The 23,074-nt window shown below is 37.5% G+C and overlaps 1 protein-coding gene across 4 annotated transcripts in view; it reads right to left on the minus strand.

The window, feature by feature from the left end:
* The window catches only part of Stxbp5 (syntaxin binding protein 5), a 136,034-nt gene that overhangs the window by 76,903 nt on the left and 36,057 nt on the right, over positions 1-23,074 (minus strand). For all 4 annotated transcript variants that reach the window (XM_028861099.2, XM_028861092.2, XM_028861104.2 and 1 more), the window contains exons 5-8: positions 12,978-13,112; positions 11,693-11,756; positions 6,107-6,190; positions 3,942-4,065 (exon numbers count right to left, since the gene is read on the minus strand). In XM_028861099.2, coding sequence (XP_028716932.1) covers positions 3,942-4,065; positions 6,107-6,190; positions 11,693-11,756; positions 12,978-13,112 — 407 coding nt within the window. The remainder of the gene's footprint in view (positions 1-3,941; positions 4,066-6,106; positions 6,191-11,692; positions 11,757-12,977; positions 13,113-23,074) is intronic.

The following is a 23,074-nucleotide window of genomic DNA, read 5'->3' on the forward strand; positions in this document are numbered from 1 at the left end:
TGACTGTGAGCTTAACAAGGCTGATACATTTCTAGTAATTCATCCACAAGAGACTGGAGGTCCTCAATATACATCTGTTGAGTAAAGGCTCATTAAAAAAAGAGAATCTGACAAAAAATAGACTATAATTGTTAATTTTGCTAAACAGAATGAACTGAAATTGTTGTACTACACATAGACCCTCAATCTAGAGCAAGGCCCCTAAGTTTGCTACCAATTGCATGTGGCTAGTGGGCACTTAAAATGTGGTCAGTCCATGGTCAGATGTGTTGGGAATCTAAAATACTAGACTTCAAAAATTTGAAATATCTCACTTCTGTGTGTTTGGTTACACAACAAATTATTTTTGCATACTGAAAAGAATAAGAAATATCTCAATTTTGTATATGTAGTCACATGATGAAATAGCATTTTTGCATACTTAATGTTAGATAAAATACAATATTAAATTAGTTTTGTCTGATTTATTTTACAGATTTGATACTGCTATTAGTAAACTTTAAGTTATCTAGGTGGCTAAAATTATATTCCAATTAGAAAGCAACTTTCTAAAAAAAATTGACCACTAGAAAAAGACATTGCCAATGCTAATAATGTTATTTTGAAATAATAGGCTGGGAGAATTTACTATGCTTACTTGGTGTAGAAATGAAGCTCATTTGAAGCAGGAGGCTAACAGGGTTATGTTATCTGGGCCCTGATTCTTAGCAAGACAAGAAGAATACAATTTATGATGCATTATTGAAAGTCCAATTCCCCAGGGTATGCCCCAAGCACTGACCAGTGACTCACTCACTCCAGGAGAATTCCCTAGAGATTCTCTTTGAGCTCCAGAAGCCAGTTGTGATGGCTGCAGCCAGAAACTTAGCACAACCCTGCCCTTGGGAGCTGGCATACAGAAAGCTTCGAAATTCCTCCATGTATTCATCCTTCTGCCTTTTTGGTTCTTTGAATTTAAGTAAGTCTTATTTGGGCATGTTCAGGAGTCTACAAAGTCCTTTCAAATATAAAAATTTGAGGAAGCTTTATATAATCAACAGGTATGGTTTTAATTTTTAGGCTTATGGTGAATTAAATGTAGATAAATAGAACTCTTAGTACGCTTCATTCTTAATATATAATACTGACTCTCAGGCATGTGAACTTCAATATAACTTTAATTCAGTGACTCTTAATCAGATAAAAACTCCCCTTCATGTACTACAGATAAAATTGTTGATTGAATTGATGAATATGCTCAAGAAATGTAAAACATCTAGAAAATTAAAAGGTCATTTCCCACTGAAGACATCTATTGATTGTGACTACCTAGCACCTCCATTTCCTTAGGGAGTCAACTAACTCTCGTGAAACTGACAATCACAAAAATTCTTGTCTAATGATACACCACTCCAGCCCAGGGCCACAGTGCAGACCTAGTTGGGCTCCCTGACCCAGCAAATCACGTAAGCAAGACGATGGTTTCAGGATAGGAATAGCCATGGCATGACAATCAAACAATCTCTCTTAAATACAAGCCCTTTAGTCACAGCAGTAAGGCAGACCAAAAAGTAGTAGTAGAACTTAGCCTAGTTCACCACACAAAGCCTTGTCTGCAGACAAAAGATTTTACATTTACTGTTAAAGTAAATTTGTGAAGTAAAATTCTGCTCAGTTTCCACACATTGATAAATGCTTGATAACTCATCTCATTCATTTCTGCAACTTTATAACTGATAAAACTAAGTCCCAGAGAATATAAATTATATTCAGAAGGCATGTGTGTATGCATTGTATATATGTATGTATGCATTCATGTTCATATATGCATGGGTACTTGTGTTCATGTATGTATACATATACATGGAGTCTCAAAGTTAATGTCTTCTTTAATGGCTCTCCACGTGATGATTCCTGCTGGTTTAGCTGGCTATGTAGTTCCAGGAATCCCCTGCCTCTGTCTGGAGAATGCTGCATTGTAGGCTGTCATTATGAACTTGGCCTTTTATAAGGGTTTTAGAGATCTGAACTTTGGTCCTCACACTTGCAAGACACATAAATGCTTTATCCACTGAGCCACCTCTCCAGCCCCTTTACAAAGCTTCTCATGTATATCAAAGTTGGAAAAAGACACAAGGTGGTTAGATTGCCAGGGAAATGGTTTTTGATATTCATAAGAACTACAACAAAAAGAAATACTTTCACTGTTTAGACAATCAAAAATCATGCTGTGTCATGCCATTGAGAAAAATTTCAACTGAATTAACAGTAAGCCCCAAACTTTTTAAACTATGTTATACTTCTTGTATCAAAAAACACACCACCTACAACAAACAAACAAACAGGTGCGTGCAGAAAACAGAAATATATTTTGTGGGAACACTAATCTATCCCACAGAGTAAATACAATTCCAAAATCTCTATTTAGTAGAATCACACATGCACATCACACATCATAATGTCCAGGTACTCTCAGTTATATAGTTTATGATCATATTGTAGAGCCAATAAATATTTGTTGAATAAATAAATTCAATTCTCAGAACAGCATGAGGAAAGTGGATTAAGTTTCATTATCATTTCTAGTTATAGATGATAATGAGATTCAGAAATGCTAACTGGCTTCCCAAAGGTCATAGACTTTCTGCTTGAAAATCCCACATTATGCTGATGTCTTATTATGTCTTCTGAATACATCTTTCAAGAATGTATTAACTTCAGGGCTGGAAACATAGCTCAGTTGGGAGAATGCTTGTCTACCATGCAAGCGTTGAACCATACCTGGGTTCAGTCTACAGCAGCTCAACAATGAAACAGAACATATTAATGTGTACTTTAACATGAGACATGGTAGCACTAACCACTATGCTAATGCACTATGTATACAGTGCAGGTGGTTACCTAATATAACTAATCAAAACTGACTAAAACTAATAATACACAAAAATTTAAAAGTAAAGTATGTTTAAGATAATTTAACAATTGTTAGTCTAAAAATTTAAAGGAAGAAAATGTAGTATGAGAAAAGAAAAAACTAAATTATATTCTATCAGAATGAGTGGTTGATATTCTGAAAATTAAGTACCACAAATATGCTATATATAGAATAAATGGTATCTTGTTTGGTACACAAGACATTTTTTTGCATTGTAATGTGCTGAAGTGGACTCGGGTCTGCTGCAGAATTCAGCTGGTAACAGAAATTTAGTGTTGGTCAGTTACCACTGCCAGTGGCAAGCTAAGCAGGGACTGGAAGACATAATAAAATTAAGTTATATAGAAAATGTTCTATAGAAATAAAATTAAACATGTAATAAAACGAGTGCCATCTACATTTAGACTGCTATACTGTGTAAAGAAAACTATTCGATTTCCTCACATGTACCACAAGAAAATAATGAACTTTATTTCTGTTGTTCGCCTTCTAACTTTGAAGAAAAACCATAAATCAATTGTTATTTGCCTTGCTGTGTAGCAGTAAGTTCGGCTAGTGACTTTTCTGCCAAGAGACTATAAACACTGTGGAAACTGATCTGTATGACATTCTTTTGATGTAACAAACACTGCAGGGGGATGCCTATGTGCTTGCTGAGTCCCGTGGGATCAACAAACTCTGGATGACCTTCAGCACTTATACACCATTCTTACATGTATAAAATTGCCTGCAGTTGAGGCCTTGATGATTCAACTACATTGTCACATATACATCAACAGCCTGTGACAATTTTAAGATGACCAAAGTTTAAAGTCTCTTACAATTAACAACATCATCTGCCTTTTGGACAAATGAAGAAATGATATTCAGAGATAATACAATATTCATTCCATGAAAAGATCATATTCTTCACTCATTAAAACAAAGCTTCTCCTCCTATGTAGTTCCCCCCCCCCCCCGCCATCCCCGCAAACCATACAACAGTCCATTTCAGTTTGGGTAGTCTCTAAAAGGGAGGCATCCTTACCATGAGGAGTGATGGTCTGTACAGGTTTAGCAGGGGACCTCACATTCCATATGGTCAAAGTACCATCAGAATGACTGCAAATAAATTGTTTTCCTTCATGATGCCATGCCACAGAGTGAATAGCCTACAGAAGGGTGAAGAATTCTAGTATCACATTAGTGATAAATGGTTTGGTAATTGATATTAATAAATTTTTATAGTTTCCTAGCTAGTCAAAACATTAACTACATTCTCAAAATAACTTAGTCCTCTTACAATACAAATAAGACATTTTATAGTGAAACTGTTTAATTCCTCCTAATCATTGTATTTCTTAAGTGTGCATTAGGAAGCTATGACAATGATATATGCACTATTTTCTGACAAGTTCAGGAAAAGAATGCCCTTAGAGCTGATCAGAATAAACCCTATCCAAACACAAACTACCAAGTTACAAACAATGTCAGATGGAAGAAATTAGCCACCTTGAAATACTAAAATTTGTTTTAATGAGCTAAAATCTATTCTAAAATTAAAAATATATGTTTAGGATTAAGATCAATGAAAAATCCTCAGGATGAACATCACAGCATAATTTCAATACCTCAGAATAATTATGGAGGTGACTTTTAATCTGAGGAGACCACCCTCTTCTCATTCTCAGTATTTTATTTCATGTATGTCAATGTTTTGCCTGAATGTACGCCTGTAAACTGTGCGTGTTCCTAGCGTAATCAAACAGAGGCCAGAAGAGGACACTGGATCTTCTGGAAATGGGAGTTACAGACAGTTGTGAGGCACCATGTGGATACCAATAATGAAACCTGGGTCCTCTGAGAAGAGCCCAGTGCTCTTAGCCATCTCTCCAGTCACCCAAGAAGACCCTTAGCGGCTATGCCATCTCTTCAGACCCACGAGAAGATCCTTTTTGATTGGAATATTATACTTCTAATCTGCCATCCAGAAAGAATTTTATGTGACTGACATGTGTTCGTCCTCCACTTTTCCCCTCTAAATTATGAATTTTCTCTTTAAATTCTTATTTTCAGAAAATCAGTTCCCAGGGTTTGCTCTGAATGTCTTATTTCCGAGTCATGGCGATGCACTTTTCATTCTTAATGGTTAATGACTTTAAAGGTGCCCTGCTGAACTATGGAATTGCATAGCACAGCAAGAATGCATTCAACTGAAACTCAAGAAAAAGTTCTATTATACACACACAGTCAACACTTTCAATTAATTCAACATCTGCTTATTTGGAGTCTTTGTGTGCTTATAAATCTGAGCTAAAATTATATAGTATTTTAATACAGGCTGGATGAAAACATTTACATGATGATGAGCACAGAAAGTATATGCCAATATTTAATACAACATTTCTGACTCGAAGTATTTCTACCAAATTTTGAAATAGAGTAGCTAGATAAATTGCTCCAAAATATATACTTAAGTCATTATAAAACCTCAATCTTAATATAAGCCTTACCTTTATATATACTAGAGTGAAATTATTTCCATGAAATGAAATGTAATATATATATATATATATATATATATATATATATATATATATATTTTTTTTTTTTTTTTTTTTTTTTTTCTGAGACAGGGTTTCTCTGTGTAGCTTTGCGCCTTTCCTGGAACTCACTCTGTAAACCAGGCTGGCCTCGAACTCACAGAGATCCACCTGGCTCTGCCTCCCGAGTGCTGGGATTAAAGGGTGCTCCAACACCGCTCGGCTTAAAATAATTTTTAATAAGTAAGAGAAAACACATGTATTGTGTGGGATATGACTGCTGAGCACTGCAACCTGAATCTAATCAAGGAGAAACAGTAGAGAAGACAATAGTCCCTGAAAGTACCAGATTGTTCTGTGGAAGGAGCTTGTGAGGATCTTCAGCTACAACATGAGCTGTGGATGTAATGGCATCGTTTCTCAGAGAGAACTCCATGACTCAGAAGGTTCACTGGCACCAACAATATACTGTGTGCTCTAACTCCCCAGAAAGGAAGGTGATCTGAACATATGACTAACAGAAGAAACTTTGTGTTTTAATGCAATTAGAAAAACTTTGCAGCTAACCTAACATCAAATCGAAGCTAAAAGTGAAAATTCAATTCTTAGAGAAGCTATTGTGGATTATAGCAATGGTAAGATCTGTAATGAGGATAAACATTGCTGTTACCTCGTCGTATGTGTATCTGTAGTCTGCCTTCTTTGACTTGAGGTCCCATAAGACAACTGTTCCAGATTCAAAGCCAATCAAAAGCTGCAGAAAGGAAAGGCCACCTTACTGAGGAATGACTTCTTTACGCTGCAAAATACTTATTTTGGACAATAAAGCTAATCATCGTTCATATCCTTCACGCATAAAACTTTAATATAATTAAACACCTGCACTGGGTGTTACTAATCACACAGACGACACATGACAACATGGCAGGGCAGGTTTACATGCTCTTCGTCATTAGCGACCCAAAATACAACTGATACTGAATGGAGGAAGTGGACTTCTTGAAGTCATGAGTCTACATCCTAATACATTTCTAAAAATTACTAATAAAATTGTGTATTTGTATGTGTTTGCGATATTTCAACATTATTTTGTGTGTGTGTGTGTGTGTGTGTGTGTGTGTGTGTGTTTCAAGACAGAGTTTCTCTGTGTAGCTTTAAGCCTTTCCTGGAACTCACTCTGTAGCCCAGGCTGGCCTTGAACTCACAGAGATCCACCTGTCTCTGCCTGTGCTGGGATTAAATGTGTGCACCACCACCACCTGGCTAGATATTTCATACTTTCAAAGATCTATATATCACCAAGGAATTTCACTCAATGTACACACTGATTAATTTCAAATAATCATCCCCTTCCTTCATAAAATTCAAGCTCACAGTTCCAATAACCACACTACTTCCCAATACTAAACCAGAAAGTATGTTCAAGACTATGTACACCCTCTGGAGCCTGCTGGCTCTCTCTACTGTGCGTCCTGATCACCACAGCTAATCAGCTGTCTGTCAAAGACCTGGCAGTCATCATGAATGCTAGTCTCACCTTCAACAACAACAACAACAAAAATATCAACTCAATTTAATTTCATGTTCTGCATCTAATTTATATCCCTTCCTCTCTAATACTTCCCTCCTGGAAAAATACACAAAGATCTCTGTTGTGACCAATTCACACTGTAATTGGAGGACTGGTTAGGAAATCTAAAACTGAAAGGGAAATGTATGCTTCTACTTAAATTGGTCAGCCTCGCTCTTCTTTTCATGATAGAATCAAAACTCCATTACACAATATAATATTTATCACTGTCCGATTTCTACTTATTCCTCCAAAATCACCCCTCATACCTCTCCTGCCCAACACACTCCATTTGCTGATTCTGGAGTTTATTTCTCCATGCATGTGCACTCCCATATTTAAGCTTTTGTACAGGTTGTCTTCCTGGCTGGGGTGAGGGGTGGGGTGCCATTTAAATGGAATCCCCTGATTAGTCCCCTTATTCTTCAGACGTGCGCTTAGTAACTGCTTCTTTGGGGAAGACTTCCTTGAAAGACCAAATATTGTATCAATGCCTTTCCAACATGCTCTAGTAATACTCCATCCTTTTATGGTCTGAAGGGTTACTTTTTAATATAGCATCTCATTTGAACTCTCTTGCAGACTACAATACTGGTTCATTGGATAAGGACTGAAACTATCTTGTTCACTGTTATATCTTTAACACATGCCATGGAGTCTGATAGGTTCTTGCCTCATAAACTGTGGACTGTCCATCTGTTGGCCCACACCCCTGGCCCAGTGTGACAGTTGTTGACACTGACTGTTTGTTATTTTGCTAGGATCTAGACTCATCAAGGAGACATGCCTTTGGGCATACTGTGAGGGGTTAGTGTGATTATGTTAACTAAAGTAGGAAGAAGCTTCCTAAATGTAGACAGCACTCTCCATGGGCTGAGGTCCTGGACTTAAAGAAGAGAAAGTGAGCTATCAGGGATGAAATACATACTCCTGCAAAGACTTTGCAACAGCCTCCTTTCCCTCTAGATATCTTATATACATGATATGGCAATGTCCCATAGAGAAAGAAAGAACATTCAGAAATAAAGAAAAGAAAACTTTACAAACTGATCGACTATGTTAGCAGCTCAAGATGTAGGTAAAGAGCTCTAAGTGTGAAAGCACCACTTCAGAGACTTGTAACTTTAAGGAATTAGCTTTGCCTGTTCACATTTTTAATAACCTAAGAAGGTCACAGCAAACTTTTAGCCTCTTTTATCTAGCCACAACATCCTAATGAAATTAGAAATATGCCCAATAGGTTAGGGTTGAATGATCACAAGCTTCTTAGATCTTCTCTACAGATGCAGGACAAGGAAAATGAGAACCTAAGTTGTGTAAGTCCTTGCAAAGTCTCCACAGGATTTATTCTTACGAGGAAGTTTCATTTTGCCGTGGATAGCAGTTAATGCGGAGAGTTCTAACTGGTCAAAGTGCGGAGAGTGACTACTTAGTGTTTAGCCCTAAGAGGGACATCCCTATAATACCCACTACCATGACACACACAGACACATACACACATAGACACATACACACACAGACACACAGAGACACATATATACACAGACACATACACACAGACACACACACAAAAAAAACACACAGACACAGACATATACACACAGAAACACACACACACACACACACACACACACGCGCACACACACGCGCACACACACACATGCACATACACACACACACACAGACACACACACACACACACACACAAAACTGGGGAACATCATGGAAAAGAGGGTACAAAGAATAGGAAAAAATGCTATAAAGAATGTTATGAAAGAGCTTTCTAGACATGTCATGGCTACTGTGCTCATAAATTCCCGGACACTGTGGTCACCTGATCTAGATCTGGCCTGCCCGCGTTGTAGCTGGAATGGAGGAGGGACAAAATGAAATAAGCTGTCAATGCTGCAGTAAAGAACCACAACCTGTTCAGAGAAGGAACCTCAATGAAACCCAACAGTAGTTAAAAAACTAAATAAAAACAGGAAACCATAAGAACAGGATGGGGACTTGTGGGGGAGAAAAACAGGTCCAGAGAGAGGAGCGGGGAAGTAATAGGGAGTAATGTGATCAAGATGTATAATATACATGTATGAAACTCTCATACATGTATATTAAAATTAAAACGCATTTTAAAAAGAATTGTTCCTACTAGAATGGTGTATAACTTAGAAAGATATAAATAATTCTGCGAATCACTCACTAATGTCCTACTTTTTCTCTTATAAGCAAGCGTGGTGATCAACACTTGTTATCTCAGCATTTAGGAAGGCTTTGAGATAAAAGGATTGTGAGATCCAGGCTACCTAGTGAAATCCTGCACAAACAAACAAACAAATAAAAAGCCTGGAGATAGAGAGTACTGGTACAGCACTTGCTTAGCATGTGCAAGGCCCTGAATCAACTTCTACCACCAAATATAAATCAATAAAACAAGTGGTTGCACTGAGGATGAATACAGCTCTATATGGTTCAGAGGACAGTGATACACATGCATTTCTAACAAAGGCAGTGAATCATGCATGCCGGAACACTTGCATGAAGTGCTATGGAAGTAAGAGAGAAAGTATTTTCTGTCAGAATTATCTAGGAAGACATTGTTTATATGTACTATTAATTTGGACCTTAAAGTGTAGAGAAGAAGTCAGCACAATGGTAAGCTAGCCCTGCAAACAAGACTGACAGAAACCAAAGCATGGAGGCAGCAAAAGGCAGTCTGCTTGGGAAACAGTGACTATGGCTTCAGTATGTCCTTCTAGTGAGGTTATCATGAAAGATATGGAGAGCCAGACTGCATCCTAAGGAAAAGTCAGTCACCCCATCCGACTGTAGACACACCCAACACTTAAACGAGACATCATCAAGATGAGAACGACACTCTAGGAAGGTTGGACTCAGTCCTCGAAGGGATGTCTTCATCGAACACTTCCCCCTTCAGGCTCAGGGATCTATGCAGAAGAGGAGCGGAAAGACTGTGAGAGCTGGGGGTGGTGGAGGGCTTGAAGGAAACACTCTTCCAGACACAACTGAGCTGATGCACACATGAACTCAGAGACCGTGGCAGCACACACAAGACCTGCAGAGGTTCAAACCAGATAAGATCCCAGACAAGATACCAGCCCCAAGGAGGGGAAATAGACACAAACTCCAAGAAGCTATTTGCAGCTGATACCTGCTGGGAAAGAAAGGTTTTCTCCAATGGAGTGACACTGAGTATATCAACCATAGTCTAGGGTAGGTTCCATGCCCAGGAGTAGCTGGACAACACAAAAACAAACTCCATTTTGTGTGTGTTGGGGAGGGGCTTTTTGTTTCACTTTGTTTTGGCTTTTGTTAGTCTTACTGATTTTTTGTTTGTTTTGATTTTCATTGTGTGTGTGTGTGTGTGTGTGAGAGAGAGAGAGAGAGAGACAGACAGACAGACAGACAAACAGAGACAGAGAGGGAAAGAGGGAGAGAGAGAGAGAAATGCAGGAAGTTGATGGTGAGGGAGGCAGACAGGAGCTGGGGAGAGAGGAAATGATTAAAATACATTATATAAAAATTTTAATCAATAAAAAAAGAAATAAAAGAGTGTGCCAGACTCCATCAACTCTAACACACCTTACAGGAAGAGACATTACAAAGAAGGGTTGAAATGACTCAGTGAGTAACTCCATGTGACAGGAACCTTATTAATTCACCAGACTTTCCAGCCAGAGGTTTGGCTTTAAAACAAGCATCTTGTGTAAAAGAAAAACAAAGCAATAACCAGGCTACTGTACATTTGCTAAATGTACAGTATGTAAACATATGTAGAGTTTCCTTCCAGTCATATAGTTCCATGACCACTAGCCAAATCCCAGCAGTCCAGGGATGCTTTTGTCTTTCAGTGGCGGGATGAGAACAGTGGTAAATAATTGACAGCTTCGCCCTTTCTCACTAACTGAGAGAAGAAAATATTTGAGTCAAATCCCTTTATAAGATAAAGTTTTCCATCCTTGATTTCTGACACTTTCTGGTGCTCATTCCTGTTAAGATCCTAAAATCACACAGGTAGGAAAGGGCCATTATTAAATAGAACTACCTGAAAGACAATTAGTGTAAGAAAACGGAAACTCACAGAAAAGGAAATAGGAGTTTTAAATGTATTAATTAACTCAAGCCAACCATAGCTAGATACAGACTGCATGAGTTTAAAAAAAAAATCAAACAGGATTTTATATGTTAGGATTAATATACTAATAATATACATTATTAAGCAGATGTACTTATGAAGAAAAATTTAAGGAAGCTGAGTTACAGAGACTACTCTGAGATAATGTAATATATGATAGGCACAATAAAATCTGTAAACTAAATGAAAAGTCACATGCTGCCCCTGTCCCCCCCACCCCCACCTCAAAAATCCTGTCTACATTATCTGAAAATCAGGGAAAATATTCTGAGTCAGCCTAATACAAATGAATACCTCATATTTATTAAATTCTATTTATGCTTTAGGATTTTTAATCCTTTTACTTAGGAATCATTCCAATTCTTCACCTTGTTCTTCATAATGAGTAACAAGCAATTACATTACTCACTATACAAACCTTGGTCCAATCTCAATTTTTGGGCAACAGTGCAGTCCTAGGACAGTTTGCATATTTAAAAGTCAAAACAGCATGGATTAATTAACAAATGTTTGTTTAGAAAAAATTCTACCTTCCCCTCATCCATGGGATTATCACTTATATGGACAACAGGACCCGGGTGAGATTTAGATGACCTGAGAAACAAAACAAAACATAACAAATAAGGCTTTTTACTCAATTAAAAGTCACAGCAAATCATCACAATAAAAAAATCAATTTATGAAGAAAATAGTTAAGTTGCCAATAAAAGAAAAAATGATGAAAATCATAAGCCTGTAAGTTAATAAACTTTATAATTGCATTTTATATATAGGAAAGATTTTAATTTAGTCCAATATTTATATCTCTTTTCATTATAAAGTTAATATTTTAAAATAATGCAACATTTAATGCTAGGTGTCAGCTGGGATATCCCAACCAATTCTACAGCTCATACTAGAAGTTGAAAAAACTTCTGTTTTATTTTTTGAAAACCCAGAAATTAATGGTACCTATACATATACCAGAGAAAGAGAGAGCATATAAGTAAAGATTACTGGAACAATGCCCATGCATTTAGAAAAAGTATATCCCTGTTCATGAATGCTGGAGGCTGGGGACACTGCACCCCTTCAGCCTGTGAAGACTTAAGACCATCTCTACCTACTAGATGTTATGATCAACTCAAAGAACAAACTGAAAACCTACACTTCCAAGGAAGGGTAGCAACACCTTTGTCACAGAAAGAAAAACTGGCTTTCATCACACTACTCTAGCTACACCAAAATGTTCTCTGAGACATGTCACAAATTTTTCTCTGTCAAAAGATTAAAGGTGTGGAATGAATTTTTAAAAAGTCTTGTCAACATTGTACGTTAAAACTTACAAAAAGAGATGATACAAAAAACACTAGGAAGTAGAAATTAGCACTACAAATTCTTGGCAACACAGTTCAATCTGATTTTTGTTAATCTTGGTGATATACTAACTTTAACAAACATTTACATTGAGTGATTATTAGAAGATATAAAAGAAAAATAATTAGAAGGTTAAAGAAACAAATTGAATTAGAAGATAAAAGAAAAAAATGAATGTTTTCAACCTAACAGGAATAACTACTGCATTTCAACTATTAAATATAACAGTTTATACACAGATGAAACTGTATAATATACATTTATAAATATATGTGAACATAAAAAGGTTTAAAGTTATTAAATGTCATGACAATAGGATAATACTTATGAAAAAATCAAAAGATCTACATATAATATCAGGAATACCTGACACATCAATGCCACAATGATTCACTAACATAAAGCTATAAGATACTGATACTTGATAATTTCAGATATGGAATATTTGCTCAAACTTACAGTTCAATGGCTTTATTCCACATAATGACATAGCCTGAGAGTGTGAAGGACTCCACATTGACAATGTGTATATTACCTCGTTCAGTGCCCACATAGAGCCACTTACTCTGGAAAGGCAGATGGCAAAATGTAACCCTACAAGAGAAAACACAGACAGAAAGGGAATTAGAAGAATATCTGATACACTTCCCTGACTGTATTAGGTGGTTTCTTATGAGATAATTTATATATTTATTATACATAATAATTATATATAATTTTAAAAGGCAAATATAAAATAATTATATTTATAATTAGAAAATGCAAAATGACAATGAAATAATCAGATTCATCTATTCACTGTGATTAATATTTAATCATGCTAAATTTAACCTGTATGTTAAACATATAGCCTTACACTAAACAGTATGGCATGATTAAGAAAGAATGGTTTTGAAGTCAGAATATGTTTCATATCTGAATACATTATTCACTTTCTTTCTATGGGTACATCACAGATCTAACTATACAAGCCAATGCTCAACCATAGAAACAAACAAACAATTAATATTAATAAACCAACAATACAAACTGAGAATACCAACTTCTAGACTTTATGTATCAACGTAATGCCTGGCCTCTGGCAAGAGCGAACACACTCCATGTTTGCTATTTCCATAAATGCACAATTTTATTACAGAGATTCTGCAAGATGAAAATACATATTTAAACAATAAAATATAGCTTATGTTCTTATTTCTTTTTAGAATTAATGTTCAGGTAGACCTTAAGGTTTAGATATTTGAAGTTTTTAATGTTTTATATAATAAAATGTACTCTTTCTAAGGATTTATATGAATTTATTATAATAAACTATAAACATACCTATTGAATCAGCAAAATAATTTTATAGTACAGCCTAAGTATTACTTTTCTGACATTCTTGGGGCTAAATGTGTTTTAGATTTCATATATTTTCATATTTTGAAATAGTAATAAATAAATAATAAGATATCCTGGAATGGGACATTAAGTCTAAACACAACATTGATTGAAATCACATATATGCCCTGTATATATAGCTTGAAGGTAATTTTGTACAACTTTTGTATGCCTACATTTTGACTTAATCCTGTACTATGAAGTAAAGTGTAGAATTTTCAATTTATTGTTATGTGGATACTCAATGTGAATTTTCCATTTATTGTCATGTGAATTTTCCATTTATTGTCATGTGGGTACTTAGCGTTTCAGACTTGAGATCACCTCCTACTTCAGGTTTTTACATTAGGGATGATCAACCTGTACTTTATTATTTCCAAGGCAGTAGAAATCCATATCACCTTTTTGAAAACCTTAAGGGATAAGGAAAAGGAAGAAATTTGGATTAATGGGTAAGTGTAGTATCTTAGGTGTGATAATGGTTCAAAAGAGTGTGCAAATATGTATCAAAACTTAAACAGTATATATTAAGTTTACATTTTTAATTCATGTCACTTATAACTCAAAAACTGCCTAACATTTTTGTTTAAACAGATCTATGGATTTAGGAATTATGAGAAATTATCTAGTTCTAGTTAACATATAGACATGAGCAATAGTTAGACTGCCTAGGTTCAAGATCCAAGTCTCTCACTTATTAGCATATAGTCTTAGGTAAACTATTCAACTTTTCTAAGTAGCAAAACACACCTACTTCATAGTATCCATCAATGATCAGTAAGACAAAGCATTTCAGATACTTAAAACAGGGCCTGACATTAAATATTCAATGAATGTTAGCTATATATTATTAAAAATAAATTATATTCTCAGGCTGGAGAGATGGCTCAGCAACCAGTTAAGAGCACTGGCTGCTCTTTCAGAAGACCTGTCTTTGATTTACAGCATCCACATGGTGGTCCCAGTACAACATGGTAGTTGCAACCTGACCCATGTGGTGCTAGGAACCAAACCCTGGTCCTAATTTGTTTTTCAATGTTTTTGGAACCCAGGTAGCACATGATGAATTCCACATAAGACAGACAATGTCAGGCAGGACAGGTAAAGCCAGCCAGGACACTTGAGAAGGGCTGGCCAGATTGTCTGACAGTGAGGCATCTTTAACTGTGGTTGTCCAGCTGACTGTGGACAGAAGAAAACCACTCTGCCCCGCACCCCCAGAACTATGAGCAAAGGAAACACTCATCATAGCTGCCTCTTCAGCTTGAGGATGTTTTCTTATGCAGCAGCTGATAGCTGAACTACTACTATCATAAGTCAAATTTATGTTAGTTGAAAATGAAGAAAAGGCATAAAAATCCAATAGGAAAATAAATTCTTACACTTATAAAATCAAGTTTCAAAAGGCCAGAAAAACTTGTCAGGAATACATACAGTCCCATGTACCACAAGGCTAAAATACTGCCTTGAATCAAAACCAAATTCATACCAATGCTCTCATTCTCATATTCTGTCTGTCTGTCTATCTTTCTCTCTCTCTACACACACATAAGCCCCTATTTATGCACTTACACAAACTTGCTATTTTAAAGTTGGTTTTTATTTGTTTCTCCTTCCCCCAAATTTGCTATTCCTGTAAGTTTTATAAACAACTGGAATATGTTTTCTATCTTGCAATCATGTTTCCAAAATAAGCAAGACATGAAAGATTTGAGGTTGGGAGAGAGCTCTTTTTTTTCCCCTTTTTTTTTAAATTTAAAAAAATTATTTGTTTATTTGTTTGTCTGTGTGTGTGCATGTGTATATGTGGTGGGTATGTACCTGTGAATATGTCTGTATCATGGTACACACGTGCAGTTTGGGGCACAATTTTCCAGAATCCGTTCTCTCCTCTAGCATGAGTTCTGGAGATCAAACTCAGGCCGCCAGTCTTCTGTGGCAAGTCCCTTGTACCCACTGAACCACCTCTAATGCTTTGTTTTTCAGTCAGCGCCTCACACATGTAGTTCAGGCTACCCTGTCACTGAACATGTGTGCCTCTCTTCACACATGGACTTCTGGACTTGTTATGGGCTTTAGTCCATTTGTTCTCTCTTGGAAATTACCGTTTCTAATTTCTAGCACTTTTGGGGGGAGAGCACAGGAGTTCCTAGTAAAACAAGTACCACCACCCTATATTTCTTTTTCAAAATTATACAGTTTCGGGTATTCTAGATTTTTTTCCCTTGCCATGTAAGTTTTAGAATCGTGAACAACCTTTTGAAGCTTCTGATTACAATGTCTCTTGATTTATAGATGAATTTGGGCTATCTGCGTGAGCCCTGGCTTAAGACTGTCACCAGTGGGGCAGGGGACACAAATGAAGGCAGTCACCCCTTCTCTCCCTGCTCTATTGACGGAGAACAGTTCAGCAGTGAGGGGTAGGGCCGCCTGGGCCCCTCCTCTCTCCATGTCTGGCTCTTAATGTCTTGTTTTTAAATTTGACCGATTGTACACGAATTAGGTACAAGCTTATTTCAGCTCCAACTGTTCTTCAGCTACACCTTGACCATTCCTTTCCCTCCAAGGTTCCATTTTCTGTAGCATGTCTCCTGCAACTGTTTCAAAGGAAATCTCTGTCTCAGTCACCTCATCACAGATTCAGCTCACGGCCTTGAAGTGTTCGTTTTTATTCAAATAAATTAATTGTTCGTTGGGTAAGTTAGCAGGGAAAGCATTGCCATGAGAACCGGCACTGAAACGTTAGGTCAAAGGAAACAGGGAACTAATAAATGCTGCTTGTTTTCAGACACCTAAGCAGACCGAAGTCTAACAAACCATATCAAGAGAAATAAGGCAAAATAAACACAAAAGAAACCCAGTAAGCATAGAAGGGAACAGGAGCACTCAGTACAATGGGGGAACGCCTCTGATCTTCACAGCACAGACACTGGATCGTAAAACTCAGTCAAGAAATCCTCCAAGATGGAGAAGCAGGAAAGCGGCGCCAGCACATGGTGCAGCCCCGGTCTCCGGTCTCTTCCAGTCCGAGCTAGTAGTGCTTTTACTGACGCTGTTTTCTCACTAATAAATGAAATGAATAAATACCACCAGGTCTCACCCTACTGCACACAAATCTTACCATCTTCCAAGAGTGACCCCCTAGGCTCTCGCTAAGACACAAGGATGAGATTTTAAACTTTACAAAGGTCTTCAGTCTGGGTAAGAGTGGTAGGATTACCTTCACCGTGGGGAGATTCTGAGACATCCTGTAGTCATCACCTGCTATTTCTCTCTAGACTACATTTTCAAAAGTATTCTCTCCTTTACCACCTCCATTGAAGTGAGAATTCCACTCCAGTTCTGGCTCCTTGTCTACATTTCCTTCAATTTAGCACTCTCTACTTGCAATTTATTATAGAGAAGCAAGGAAAAAATATCAAGTCACACTTTCAACATTTCCCTGGGAAATATCAATTAAAAATACACGCTAATCATGTATTCAGTATGAAGGAGACAATTCTCTGACTCTTTCTGCCCCGTGGAAAGAGGAAGCACTTTCTCAAGATTCCACTAACGTGTTTCTCACTCCATCCTGAGTTCCACTGGCAACCAACAGACAGGCGTACTACAGACAGCCTACTGGAGGCAACTGGAGCCTTTTCTCTCGTGTTCCCAAAATTTAAGCCCCATCTGCCCACTGTCGAATTCGAATACCACTTCCACATGTTTAGCCAGTCAACAAGCACATATATAACCCAAGACTCTATTTCCTAGTGATGTCACAGCAGTCCTAAGTTCATTTAGATACGTTCTACAGTGCTGTTGTGAAATATTTTTTTCTCTACACACAGTATGGCTGCTACCACCTGGAAATTAGAGCAAAGTGATTCCCCAAACCAGAGATTCACAAGATCTGTCCTATGGTCCCCACCCGAGATTATAATCCCTCCCTCCAGCCTCTCTTCACCCTCTACATGATTCCGCCTCAGCTGCAAGTGTTTTGGGGTGGTGCTAGAACAGACAAGAGGGAGGGGGTCAACTCAAGGGAGAAGTCCATCCATGCAACTTTCAGAAGTTGGTCATCCATCTTGGGATGGGACTTTTCCATGAGGAAGCTGTTTTGGTACCATCCACATTCTTGAAACCCTTCACCCAAGTTCCTGTAACCCTGCCCTCTAAACTCATTTGCTCAGCAAGCTTAACCTAGAAGGAATCATTGTTTTGCCCTATCAGTGGTACCAGTTGAGTAAATGTTTGTTTCCCCAAGGAAAAGTACCAACAGATGCTTGCAAAATGAAACTATACAATGATTCATGTCTCAAAGCACAGCCCCCTTGCTAAGTGACACCATATTCAGATTCCAAAATCTGTAGTAGTTTTTATGGCTATAAATCACTATCAACTTAGTGAACTCAAACTCACTTACTGTTTCAGTTTCTGCTGGGCAGATGTCTAGACCCTGCGTCTGGAGACTCTGATTAGAAACCCAGAAGCCTGAAACGCATGTTATTGGGCAGCCAAGCTGCAACCTAAATACCTTTCCGAAACTAGTGTGAAAAAAATCTTCTCCAAGCTCAGTTGAGTTGCTAGAAAAATTCAACTTCTACAGTTGCAAGATAGTCTACATGTCCTAGCTCTCCCTCAGGCCCTTCAATGTGACTCACTCCATCTTCAAGACCAACACAGAACAAGGTCCTTTTACTGAATCCATCTCAGACTCTGAGCTTTATGTGTTAAGTAGACTCCTGGCCCATTAAAAGATTCACCTGATTAAGTCAAGCCCACGGTGACTTGTCGTCCTATTTGTAGGTGAACTAAACTGGGAACTTAGTCACACCTCACTTAGATGAATGTGTGTTTAAATGACAAAGGACAGGTATATGACATCAGCAGATGCTTAGGTCCCACTAGCACCTGCCTCTCGTTCATATTTAGAGTGGAGCTCTCCTGGAGAATAAAACCACAGCTTTGCCAGAGTTCTTGGAACACAGTTTTCTTACCAGCAGGGCATGAGAAATTCAGTCTTGCACTTTCTGAAAGGTGACTGGGGTTTTAGTTAGTATTTTCCTGGTGACAGATTTCCATTTAAAAATGATGGAAAAGGACCACATAATTATTGCATTACATGTGTTAAATGCCCAAACTTGAAGCAGTACTTGCACTGCCCATCCCCCCTGCCCAGCTATGTGATCTCAGTCTACTCAGCACCCCAGGTTGCACTCTGTCCACTGAACACACGTAATGAACTACACAATTTCTAATTGTTCCAGTCACTGTCTGAGCATTTTATAAAGGAGGGGGTTCTTTCTCATTCTTTTTGTTTTGGTATTTTTATAGGACTTATTCTATTGAATAAAAGATATGAACCTACTCTTGTATTACATGGCCCCTCCGTTCATCTAATGCTTTTACATGTTAATTTATTGCAAGGCCCCCACATGATCTGATGATTCTCTCTGAGTAACTCCTCTTTTTGTCCAAGGTTTTGGTTATTACAGATACCTAATCTCAGAAGTTACCCAACACTTATCATCTTTTCTTTTACAGTTTCAAACTCATCAAATGGTAACTCATTTTATTTGACACTTTCAAACTTGGTCTAAGTATATCCATGTTCTAAAATGACTTGTTCTGTCTACACCAATAACCCATCTTCTTGTGGATCAGAGTTACATCCAGATAACCTGTGATAAATTGCATCCATCTCTTCTGAACAGTGCTGGCCAAGATTCTCAAATGCCATTCTCCAGCCCTGAATTTCACCCAACCAAATTTTTCATTCCTAAGGCTTATACCCTTAAGCTTCTTTCAAAGAAAAGTATTTTATATGGAGTGAGGTGGCACACACCTGTAATCCATCACTTGGATCAGGGACTTCAAGGCCAGCCTGAGCTACATTAGACCATGTGCTTCTAAAAAAAAAGGCTGGAAAGCATTTTGATAATAGTGTACAATTACAAGAGAGGTTGTAATTGTAGTTTTTTAGTTCAATATTGAATTACCTTTCTTCTCGTTTAATCTGTGCAGTAAATTAATTCAAAATCTTTGAAAGACAGTTATAGGTTGGCTTTTGGCCAATGGTACTTTTCTAGCTCTTGGTTGTATGATGTCCATGTGCCTGCTGAGAAAAGTATAAGCTACGTAAATCAGCAAAACACATGTTTGGTTAAAATTCGGGAAATAAAGGTACAATGTGGTAAAGGAGCTTTTGTTGCTATGTTAATTTATTTATGCCACTCAGAAAGTGACACATGGCGAACAGCCAGTGTCTGCCGCACACCAGGAGTGCTCACTCCCCACCGCTGGGCTGCTAGAGAAGTGAGTCACTCCAACTGCCAAACAGTCCTTTTCTTGTGAGATTTTTATTAAATATCAATGATTCTTCCATGATAGTTAAAGCAAACTAAATTCTGAGTATGAGAACTAATGCATTAGATAATTTAATTTAGAATGCATAATTACTCTTTAAATTAAAAATATGCACCTATAATTAAATAAAATAGCCATATATAAAAACGCATCTTTAGAAATATATTTCCGTATCACCTTGCGACTATTAGGACATTTGAGGAGGAAAAGTCCTCCCTATAACATTTCAGTGAAGAATATTTTCTTGATTTCCTGAGAATAAATAACATTTATATGGAAGAGTTTCATAAACAATAAGAACTATATGATCAAGGTTAGCATTAGACAACTTTAGCCCTGAGTAGGGAGTCTATATATTTAATTTAATTTTTAGTTTTCATTTTTTATATTGTTATTTCAAAACTCATGGAAAAAAACAGCACTGTTGAGAATAATGCTCATTCTAATTCATAGTGATGAGTTAAAAGGAGGAGGAGGAGGTGGCTGTATCTGCTTATTAATCCATGACTTCTTCCTAATTAAATGTCCTTCAAAGGGAAAAATATCAAAGTGGAAGCCAAGTGGAACATTTTCTGCAAGTGCCAAATAGAATTTCGCTTATCAAATTCTCAGTTGCTATCAAAGCCAAGGACTTCTCCTCTGCATGAATAAACTCAATGGTGCATGACAAGGTTGCCAATATGAAGGAATAACAAGAGAAGCATGTTAGTGTCCAGGACCAGCACGGAAAATTAACACAAGCAGAATTTCTTCTCTTGCACTTCTGAAAGTACAGGACGGACACCCGGATGTCCAGAGGGTTCTGAGGGCTCTGGAGCAGGCTCTGCACCCTCACCCCCCAGCCCCTCTCTTTTAGCTTCTGGTATTGCCAGCTATCCTTTATTCCCTGAATTAAAGATTCATTACTCCAATCTGTTATAATGTCAAATGTCATTACATGATATTCATTCTCCCTTCCCTCCCCAGTGTGTGTGTGTGTGTGTGTGTGTGTGTGTGTGTGTGTGTGTGTGTGTGTTCTTTTTCTCTTATAAGGACACCAGTCAGGTAAGTGCTGGCCACATTAACCTTGTTTCATTGGAAAGACCCTACCTTTAAATAAGGTCACATTTAGGGGTTATAACTTGAACATTATTTTGGGAGACACAGTTCAATCTGTAACAGGGGTCAGAGCAGTAAAGACCACACTAGAGTATTCCCTAATACATACCACTTTACCAATTCCTTTCGATGCTATGGTTCACACCACTGGCAAATAAATTCCTGTGGTAAAAAGTACATGGCAGATTAATCTCTAAAGGGCTCTGAACCTAGTGATTGCATAAGAAGCTGCATACTAATTATAGGGGAAAAAATGAAATTGAGTTTTTTCTGTGACTTCTGAAAATATGTATACTTTTTCTTTTTAGTCTTTACTTCTACCCTGTACTCTGGTTGGCTGCAAACCACTTCATTTTATGATCAACCAGCTTCCATCACATGTTGAAGTCCTAGCCATCCCTGTCCCACAGCAGAGAAGAATGTGACTATATTTGGAAGATGTGACCAAGATGAAGTCATTGTATTAGCCCTACGCCAGTGTGGCTGCTGTTCTCAGAAGAAACTAGGTCCCAGCACATGAGGAAACCATGGAAAACAGGGAGAAGACAGCCACCTGCCCATCCACAAGCTACAGGAATGGTAGGGAAAAGCAGCTCTGGTATTTCAGCTGCCAATCAGGTGGCTGTTCAACCAGGACGTTTCTAAGGTTTTCTTACGCAAAATCGAAAACCATTCTATGGAAATAGAAATGCATATTTACTCATTCAGTATGAATAAACGGCACTTAATTGGGCATCTGGGAAGTTTAGTCTTCTTAGCTTTGACCAATATCCTAAAAGTAAGACCCACATCACTCTTGTTTATTATGCCAAATATCTGCTCAGCAGTCAGGACTAAGATGGATGTTCTACAACTATCCTCAGAGTAAATGGGGAATTAGGAAGAAAAAAAAAAAAAACTTCAGCATTTAAGAGAAATAAAACAGTAAGGACTACAAGGCTTAGAGAAAATTTTTCCATAAATTAGAAAATCATCACACAAAGCTGCAAAGTAATTTTCTCAGATTTGTAGACTTGACACTCAACTGTTTTATTTTTTCTTAAACACCACCAAAGCTCAACCTATTAAAAGATATTCACATTATGGATTTTTACAAAACTATAAGCGTAACATTAGCTGTAAGTTAAATTTCTTAAGAAGTGGTAATTTTATATACTATAATTTACTACAATTCAAAAAATTAACTAAAAATGCATATTATGAAAAATAATTTTAATTATTATATAGAATTTCTATTATATGTACAGAAATCTTCACTAAAATATGACCTAACTATTACTTAAGACAAAACAATGCACAAGACCTGCAGGCTTAGGGCAACAATTCTCCCGAATCTTACAAATAGCATTTAGTGCATTTTTCATGGTTTTCCTACCTTTCTTAGTTTCACAAGCAAAAATGCAAATGGCATAAAAGAGAAACAGTAATTCAGCCAAGTTAATGTAGATTTAAACTAGAGAGAGCAAACAAGGCTCCTGTCCCCAGAAGTTTGATGCCCACTGTAAAAGTAAGCAGTATGGTCATCACCTCCCACTGCTGCAGTGTGCTCATCACCTCCCACTGCTGCAGTGTGCTCATCACCTCCCACTGCTGCAGTGTGCTCATCACCTCCCACTGCTGCAGTGTGCTCATCACCTCCCACTGCTGCAGTGTGCTCATCATCACCTCCCACTGCTGCAGTGTGCTCATCACCTCCCACTGCTGCAGTGTGCTCATCACCTCCCACT

The sequence above is a fragment of the Peromyscus leucopus genome, chromosome 8a, assembly GCF_004664715.2.
Source record: "Peromyscus leucopus breed LL Stock chromosome 8a, UCI_PerLeu_2.1, whole genome shotgun sequence".
NCBI classification, from domain to species: domain Eukaryota; kingdom Metazoa; phylum Chordata; class Mammalia; order Rodentia; family Cricetidae; genus Peromyscus; species Peromyscus leucopus.